The sequence below is a fragment of the Trichechus manatus genome, unplaced genomic scaffold (genome assembly GCF_000243295.1).
Source record: "Trichechus manatus latirostris isolate Lorelei unplaced genomic scaffold, TriManLat1.0 scaffold00029, whole genome shotgun sequence".
Classification (NCBI taxonomy): domain Eukaryota; kingdom Metazoa; phylum Chordata; class Mammalia; order Sirenia; family Trichechidae; genus Trichechus; species Trichechus manatus.
Window position 1 is genome coordinate 12,751,129 of NW_004443965.1, and position 9,432 is coordinate 12,760,560.

Consider the following 9,432-nt stretch of genomic DNA (forward strand, 5'->3'; position numbering starts at 1 on the left):
TTGTTCTGCAAACCTTCATCTAAGGTACAAAAAAAAAATAATAATAATTATCTATGTGAGTTCAAACTGACAACAGCAACTCAGAAGGTTTCATGGGAAGCCTAGGGGGCAGTGAGTTGAAGATAATGGTGATGGAATAATCTGGAAAAGGGTAGTGAGAATAGCAGCACAACTGGAAGAATGTAATCAATGTCACTAAATTGTATATGTAGAAACTTTTGAAATGGTGTAACACTGGCTATGTATATTTTCATCAAAAAAAAAAAGGTCCTCCAAGATGGAGAAGGGAGAGTGTTGACATGTTGTGGGGTTGTTAACCAATGTCACAAAACGATATGTGTACTGACTGTTTAATGAGAAACTATTTGTTCCGTAAACCTTCATCTAAAGTACAATAAAAAAAATAAAAAAAATAAAAAAAATCCAAGGGATAGAACTTGGGGAAAAAAAAAAAAAAAAAACCTGTAGGCACTACTCAGGAAGGTGAGACTGATTAGTTTTGTCTTTAAAAACAAAAAAAACAAAAAAACTGAAAACTATAAGCAAAAAAAAAATTATCCACTTACTTGGGGAACCACTTGGCATGTTCCTTCCAAGGATCATCTCCTTCTTCCCAATTTCCTAAACATCCACCACAGGAAAAACACTGCACAGTGTCCTTTTTACCTATATATGAAGGAAAATATTTAGATTGCACAGCAATGGCACTATGGGGTAGTCCAGAAGGTGTGTTGTCTCCAGGAATTCATTGTTCAGCATGTGAACAAGACATGCTCCAGTAGCATATACACTTATATCCTTATCTGGCTGCATCTCCATCCACAGCCCCACTGTCCTAAATGACCACATTCTAAGCTCTCGGACTCCATTCTTTGTCTATAGCCATATTTCACATACTATACCCTCCACTGCTTAACTCAATATGCCTGCCCCAATTCCTTTGCAGAGCTGGTATTTTGCTCTGTGATGAGAAAGCGACAAAAATCAGGAGTAAAGCACAGTTAGAAGACCCACATTTCAGCTTTGCTATGAAATTTCTGTGAAACTTTGGCAAGTTTCTTGAATTCTATGAGCCTCAATGACTTCAACTCTGAAATGGGGGCAATGGGGCAAATTTGTTGGATTAGAATTAGTGCTCAATCTCCTGCCTAGCATGATCGTTGCTGTTATTACAACCCTCATTCACATCTGTTGTAACATCTATGGCGTACCTAGGACAATTCAAACAAAGTGCAACTTTCTGAAATGCAATTTGCTTTATACATTAGTTAGCCCTAATATTAAGAAGAAGAAAAAAAAAAACTAAATCCTCCAATACCGAATAGCAGTTAAGAGAATCAAAGAGGATCACGTAGGAGCAGTGGAAGGAGGATGAGTGAGATGGAGACTAGGGTCAGGCTGATCTCGTGACTTATTTTTAGTGCCTTACCAAAGCAGCCAGTATTTCCTAAGGTCCAAATTTAAAGATAAATAACTTTCTGATAATATGTATGTTGTTGCTGGGTGCCATTGAGTCAATTTTGACTCAGAGCAACCCCATTTGACAAAGTAGAACTGTCCCATAGGGTTTTCTAGGCAGTAATCTTTATGGGAGCAGATCACCAAGTCTTTCTCCCATGGAGCCACTGAGTGGGTTCCAATCACCAACCTTTCAGTAAGCAGCTGAGTGCTTAACCCTTGTGCCGCCAGGGATCCTTGTTAATATGTATATATTCTTGGTAAATTAACACATTGAACTAAACCCAAAACAAAAGTAAAATACTAAAATTAAATTTTAATAAAATAGACCTTATACCTAATATGACTGCGGTGTAATGAAGTACTTAATGTGGCCCTCCTAGCATGGTCTTTATGACTCACACACAGTAATTAAGTGGGACTATATAAATAAGACATATGGAACCTGTGATGGTTGAAGTTATGTGTCAACTTGGCTAGGCCATGATTCCCGATATTGTATGGTTGTCCTCCATTTTATGTGTTGTGGGTCCTGACTTCTACATGTTGATAAGGCAGGATTGGTATAGGGTGTGTCTTGGGAAGCCTTGCCAAGTCCCACCCTTACTCAAGTTATGCCCTTCCCTGGGGTGTAGCCTGCATCTAAGATAGATGTATGTGTCCTGGGGGAACTCTCTCTCTGCATCTGGATCCCGTGTCCGGTTTGTGATCAATTGACCTCCAGTTCTTAGAACTTGAGCCAGAGGCTTGCTGTCTGACCTGCTGATTCTGGGACTGGAAGAGGCTGCATAGGCGTGGCTCACTATTATTTACTCCCCATTGCTAACCGCCATATTGTCTCGTGATTTTGTTTTTCCCTCCGGTTCCCGCCTCTACAAAAGTTTTAAGATTAACCGATGTTCCTCCCTGGAGGGTGGAAAGCAAGTGATAATGATCTAAGAGTGAAAAACAAAACAAAGCACCCATCTTGCGACAAGAAAAGGCAGGATGTCGCCAGATAATCCCCAAGGATGTCACCAGATAACCTCTAAGGATACCAGTAGAAGGTTGACTCATCTAAGACATCACCACCTCAAGGGGAAACTAACCCAAACTTCTAAGATCCATAATCCTGTCCCTATAAAAGCCTTCAGCGTATCTCCAGTGGGAGAGACGGGTTTTTTGGAGGAATCTATTCCCCTCTGTCTCCTATACATCTATATATAATAAACATCTTGCTGCTCACCTCACCCCCGTCTCAGAATTGGCTATGGCGGCAGGGGGCTCCAATCTGCGTTATTGGGGTGACAGGATTCACCCTTGGGCCTGCGGCCTATTGTGTGACATGATTCACCAGCTTCTGTAGCCTTACGAGCCAGCAGCGTGTATTTAGATTCGTCAGCTCCTGCAGCCACATGGGTCTGGAGAAGCCTATGCCTGACCCACGAATTTGGAACTTGCCAGCCTGCACAACCACATGAGCCATTTCTTTTATACGGTTTGTGAGTTCTGTGAGATGTTGCAGTGAATTAGGGAACCCAAACTCGAGAGGGAGAGTACTGAGGAGAGAGGGAGTAGTTGATATTAGAGATGATGGAGAGCTACAGCAGTTTGGAAAAGTTAGACATTTGGGACACCTTTAACTTTCGACTCATAAGAACCAGCTTTGTGCTGATTCTTATAAAAGAAATTATTTGTTTTAGTGAAGAAAGAGTCACAAAATATTGCAAAAGTAACTGAAATATGGAATCTGATGTTAAAACTCCAGAGAAACACTTTAGAAAATGATTTCAAGTTACCTGTAAAGACAAAGCCAGCTGCTGAAAGCTCACTTGGGAATATTCCTTGGGCATAAAACGGCCAGTTCTTGAAGGATTCAAGTCTGGGCTCCTCTTCTTGGTACCTTACTTTGTCCCCTCTCAAGTTTTTCTCCAGATTCTTTACCCTTATATCATACTTCCCAATGTTACCAACATCTTTGCCCAAAAGGAATTCACAGTCTGGATGTAACTTCTTGTGGTCTTCTATGGGAAGTCTCCTGAGGCTGGCACCAAAAAGGATTAAGCTACAGCAGAAGCACTGAATCCCAGATTTTACTCCTGTGAAATAAAACCCAGCAGCTGCCATCTCCTGAGGGGTCCAAGAGCTGTACGGATTATAAGTTACAAAAGACTTTAACCTCTTTGCTTCACTGCGCATTCGTGAGTTAAAGCCCTTCTGCATTTTTGCTCGGTCTTTCCGCTCCTCCTCTTGTAGTTCCTTTCCAAATTTAACTGCATCTATGCCCAGATGAGGAGACAGCTCTCGCAGAAAAGCATAATCAAACTGGCAAATCTCATCAGAGACCTTCTCCTGGGTGGCCATTTTCTGGAAAGAGAAGGAAAAGTAGGTTGACTGGGTATAGTAACATGTTTGTTATAAAGAGAACTTCCCATCATTTCTGAAGAAGGCAGGAATTGAAGGAGGGACTGGACTTTCAAGTCAAAAGAGAAACTGGGAAATTATAAAGCATCAGTATTCGTCCACTTAATCAATCAATAAATATTTACTAAACAACTACTGTGCGTCAAGTGGAGTTCCTGGGTGGTGCAAACAGTTAACCACACTTGGCCACTAACTGAAGTTTGAGTTCACCTAGAGGTGCCTCTGACTGAGATCACAATAGAGAGTCCCAGACAAAGCGAGAGAAAAATGTGGAACAAAATTCAAATGCACAAAAAAGACCAGACTTACTGGTTTGACAGAGACTGGAGGAACTGCTAAGACTATGGCCTCCAGATACCCTTCTAATTCAGAACTGAAGCCACTCCAGAAGTTCACCTTTCAGCCAAATATTAGACAGCCTATAAAACAAACAATAACACCCGTGAGGAATGTGTTCCTTAAATCAATCAAATATAGGAGACAAAATGGGCAATACCTGTCCAAAAGCAAAGATGAGAGGGCAGGAAGGGAAACGGAAACAGGGAACCTGGGGTAGAAAGAGGGGGAGTGCTGACATATTGCGGGGATTGCAACGAATGTCACAAAACAATTTATGTATAAATTGTGAATGAGAAACAAATTTGCTCTGTAAACTTGCACCTAAAGCACAATAAAATCTAAAAAAAAAATGAATATGACCCATAAGTACTGTGCTCCTTTAGAAAAATCACCTATATGAGACCAAACGGTCAATAATCAAGGCAAAGATGAGAATGTAAGGGGGGGAGGGAAACTAGATTAATGGAAACAGAACAACCAGAATGGAAGTAATGAGAATACTCACACACTGTGAAGAATGTAATCACTGTCACTGAACAACTTGTATAGAAATTGTTGTATGGGAACCTAAACTGCTGTGTGTAAACTTTCACCGAAAACACAGTAAAAGATTATTTTTAAAAAAAACAAGCGGAAGAAGAAAGAAAACCCTATGGAGCACGGTTCTACTCTGACACCCCATGAGTTGGAATGAATTGATGGCAACTGGTTATGGTTATGTGTCAAGTATTGTGCTAGGCATTGGGGATACAGCAACAAACAAGACACACACAGATCTGACTCCATTCATGGAGCCATCAAACTAGCAATTACGGAGACACTGTAGAAACACAGGCATATATTTACCATTTATGTCAAGGAAAAATATATACAAAATTGCATATAGTCTGATAGCAACAATTTGAAAAATTACTCCATCCTTAAAAATCATTATTTTAATTTTGTTCACCTTCTAAGTTTCAGTGCTCTGTGCCAAAGCTCTATAATTATGCTCTATCATAATTATGTTATAGGTTCTATAAATACAGATTTCTGAACTATTTCCTCTTATTTATAAATCATAAAAGATTGTCATAATAATAAATATATGCCCACAATGTACTCCTTAATGACTCAATTACTCCCCTGGGGTAGACGTTTATCTTGTTGCCATTTTTTTTCTTCATTAAACAAAGATGAGTTGAGTATCTTTGTAACAAAATCTTTTTTTCAGTCTTTATTATTTCCTCAGGATAAACTCCCAAAAGAAGAATTATTGAGTCAAGTCATATGCATATTTGTAAAGATTTCTATATATGTTGCCAAACTGCCCCAGAGAAGGGTCAAACAAGGTCCATTTTACATTTAATATTGTCAGGGTTTTGGTTCTCCCCAAGATGGTTCACTTAGCCTGGTTGTTTCAGATCTTAAAATAATTTTATGTCCTTCCATAACAGAAGCAGTCATTTAAAGCCCAATAACAGGCCAACAATTGTTTTTCAAAGGAAACATTCCTGGCATCTGCCCCCAGTAACTTTCTAGTCCAAAATCCCAGCGGTCAGTCATCCTTGGGTGGCAGTCACGGGCTTTGCCAGAGGCTCCAATCAGTGTGTGTTGCTGGCACTTTTAATAAACTTCTAACTTGAGCATTGAGGTTGTATGGCCCCAAAAGAATCAATTTTAAAATAAAGGGATACCTTAGTATCATCATATAATCAATCCAAAGATGCTTGCATTCTCAACATGTCAGCAACCTCAGAAAGAGTATTTCATTTAATACCTACAAGTGATGCTGATCAGTTCCGTTTTCAAGGTTTTACGTACCCCTGCCTTTATCTAGTTCAACAGATTAGGAATTTGTCCATTTCTGCAAAAGTTGCAGCTAACTGAAGATCTTGATTAAGACCAAGAATTTCCTTCCATTTGACAGTACCTACACTCTGCTGCTAATGGAAAGGTTGGTGGTTAGAATCTACCCAGTGGCACCACGTAAGAAAGGCTTGGCAATCTACTTCTGTAAGATCACAGTTATTGAAAATCGTGTGGAGCACAGTTCTACTTTGACACACATGGGGTCACCTTGAGTCAGAACTGACTTGATGGCAACCAGTTTTAATGCAAGAAAAACAGCTTCTTTGTCACCAATGCGTAAAATCCATTTCAGCAGTGGTTCCTCAGGAAGCTTTCTGTATCAGTTCACAAGGTTACTTAGCTCTTTGAATAGCAACTTGTTTCAGTTGTGTCTCGATACCTTCCCCCATAGAGTCTTAATTAAATACATACATATATATATATATATATAGAGAGAGAGAGAGAGAGAGAGAGTTAGTAGTTAAGCTAGTAGTTAAGAGATAGAGCTCCTAACCCAAAGGTCAGCAGTTCGAATCTACCAGCTGCTCCTTGGAAACCCTATGGGGCTTGATGGCACTGGGTTTTATATATATGCATACATACCTGCCCAGCTGTCTTTTGGCATCAGGTACCTTCTGTTTACAGAAAGGACCACTAGCTTGCTGGATTTGGCAGCCTAGGGCTCTTTCTTAATTGGTTTCATTTTTGTCAAAGCAGCCAAAACCAGCCAAGGTACAGTATTCTTGCCTGACTTCCCCTGTCTGAATTTCCTTTTAAGTCCATTTAGCTATTTCCTCTGGCTCTGGATGTACCGCCTTCAAGCTGATTTGCCTTTCCTCTCATCAATAGTCACTGTGCTTTAACGAACTCAAACCAAGGATGCCTCAGCAGCCAGCCTGGCACCAATGGTTCTAAATCATCATTCTCCCACTTTTCATCTTTCTTTCTCCCAGACAAAGCTTTAGCCATAGCTTAAATTATACAGTCAAAAATTGTTTCAATTATCCCATTCACAGTGCCATTTACAGCAATTGCACAGGGTTGGATAATTAAAAGGACACAAGAGACTTTAGATGGTATACTTACATAACCCAAAAAACAAAACAAAAAAAACCATTGCCATCGAGTCAATTCTGACTCACAGCAACCTCATAAGATGAGTAGAACTGCCCCATGGGGCTTCTGAAGCTGTAAATCTTTACAGAAGCAGACTCCCACATCTTTCTCCCATGGAGCAGCTGGTGGGTTCGAACTGCTGACCTTTTGGTTAGCAGTTGAGCAGGTAACCACTGCACCACCAGGTCTCCTCATACTTACATAAGGCTTTAATAAAGGCAAAGGATGTGATTTAAAAAAAGAAAGAAGAATAAGAAAGCAAGCAGAGGCAAGCATCAAAGAGGTCTGAGACTTGTAGGCTCAGCTCCTAGGGACCTTTCTCAGACGTAGAGGATGTGCTTCAATTTTGAATAATAAACTACCTAGCTCTGGGAAGCCACAATGTTATCTGAAGAGGGGAGGTCTTTTAGATCCCTCTGGCCATGTGGTCAGGAGTCCCTGGGTAGTGCAAACAGTTAAGTGAGCGACTATTAACCGAAAGGCAGGTGGCTCGAACCCATCCAGCAGCATCTTGGAAGAACAAACTGGTGAGCCATTGAAAACCCTATGGGGCACAGCTCTACTCTGCCACACATGGGGTCTTCATGAGTCGGAATTGATTTGATGGCAACTGGCTTGGTTTGGTCACTTGGTCAAAACTAGGCTGCATGACCAGGCTCAAAAACCGAAACAAGCTGGTACTGGCTACTCCCTGGTCTGTCTCAGACCCTAGCCCGTGACTACATTAATCACTGGTAAGTACATCTCATTCCGCCATGGCCAAGGGATAGCAGCATGGCTGCAGGCCTTCCCAGGGATAAATAAGCACAGGGTTGCAACAGCCCAGCTGAGACCAATCCCGTATTTGCATAACAAAGTTCAGTAGTCAGTTTTGCTGGTCCTGAGGCCATTTCTGGAGCCCTGGTGGTGTAGAGTTAAGAGCTCAGCTGCTAACCAAAAGTTTGGCAGCTCAAATCCACCGGGAGCTCCTTGGAAACCCTATGGGGCAGTTCTACTCTGTCCTATAGGGTTGTTATGAGTCGGAATTAACTCGACAGCAACGGGTTTGGTTTTTTGGAGGCCATTTCTAGATAGCAGAGATTGAGAAGGCCCTCTCTAGGTCTAATATTCTTTGCATACAAGTACTCAGGGGGCCATCAAGGCAAGCATGCTGTGGGGATGGGATTTAAACCCAAGTCTGGTGATGCGATGGTTAAGTGCTTGGCTGCTAACCCACCCAGCAGCTCTGAGGAAGAAAGACCTGGTGATCCGCTCCTGTAAAGATTACAGCATAGGAAAAACCACTATGGGCAGTTCTACTCTGTAATACATGGGGTTGCTATGAATCAGAAACAACTCGAGGCACCTAACAACAACTGTGTGACTCCTGTGCCTGTTCTTCCTCCAAACCACCCTGCCTCCAAAGAGAGAAACAAGAGAAAGAGAAATAAGATGGCCATACATTTAGACATGGAAGAAAAGTACCTTTGCCATAGACGGTAATTTACTTACCAGAGGCTTATCTAGGGTCCCACTCAAGTGGACGGAGAACGAGTGGCGTAAGCACAAATGCTCTCTGTCCTTTAACGGGAAGCAATGAGAAAATATTTGAGGAACTAAAACAGAAAACAGATTTCACACTGTCTGAGAAATCACCAGTAAATAATGTAAGGTAGTGCATCAACAGGGCTTTGTCAGGCCCCAATGAGAATAACAAAACCTACCCAGTCCCACAACAGGAAGTACTCTATTCTAAGTAGTTAAGTAAGACTTGTTCTTAACCTGAGAAATAATGGTGCTAGTGTAAATCTTATTTCTTTGATGGTGATCTTTTCTATCTGTCTGGTACTTTGCAGGATCTTCTCTTTTATTCTTGGGGTTTTAAAACTTCAAAAGACTGTGTCTACTGTGTCTAGGGTGGGTCTTTCCACATTCATTGTACCAGGCACTCAATGGACTTTTTCAGTCTGAGCACTTGGGGCTCTCATTAACTCTGGGAAATTATCTTCTATTATTTCTTTGCTCATTTCTGACCATCTGCTAGTCTCTTTTCAGTCTTTCTGGTATTCCCATTATTCAGATGGGATTTAAGATTCAGATTGATCATTTAAGCTTTTATTTTCTTGTTTTCTCATATATTCTCAGTATTTTTGCTCTACTTTCTGGGAGATTTCTTCTCCTTTATCTTCCAACTCTCCAATACCCAAAAGCCCACTGCCATCAAGTTGATTCCGACTCACAGCAATCCTATAGGACAGAGTAGAACTGTTCCCTAGGGCTTCCAAGGCTGTAAATCTTTACAGAAGC

The 9,432-nt window shown here is 41.1% G+C and overlaps 1 protein-coding gene across 7 annotated transcripts in view; it reads right to left on the bottom strand.

Moving 5' to 3' along the window:
* Positions 1-8,795, bottom strand: part of NAIP (NLR family apoptosis inhibitory protein) — a 51,863-nt gene extending 43,068 nt beyond the window's left edge. For 5 of the 7 annotated variants that reach the window (XR_002823747.1, XM_004374513.2, XM_023729554.1 and 2 more), the window contains exons 1-3: positions 8,638-8,795; positions 3,237-3,804; positions 567-666 (exon numbers count right to left, since the gene is read on the bottom strand). Coding sequence is in view for 5 of the 7 variants with exons in the window: in XM_004374513.2 (XP_004374570.1) it covers positions 567-666; positions 3,237-3,801 (665 nt within the window). In the remaining 2 variants the exon portion in view is untranslated. Of the gene's footprint in view, positions 1-566; positions 667-3,236; positions 3,805-4,170; positions 4,225-8,637 lie in introns of those variants that run through there. The other 2 variants (XM_023729552.1, XM_023729556.1) reach the window with 2 other exon arrangements.
* Positions 8,796-9,432: the final 637 nt, after the last annotated feature.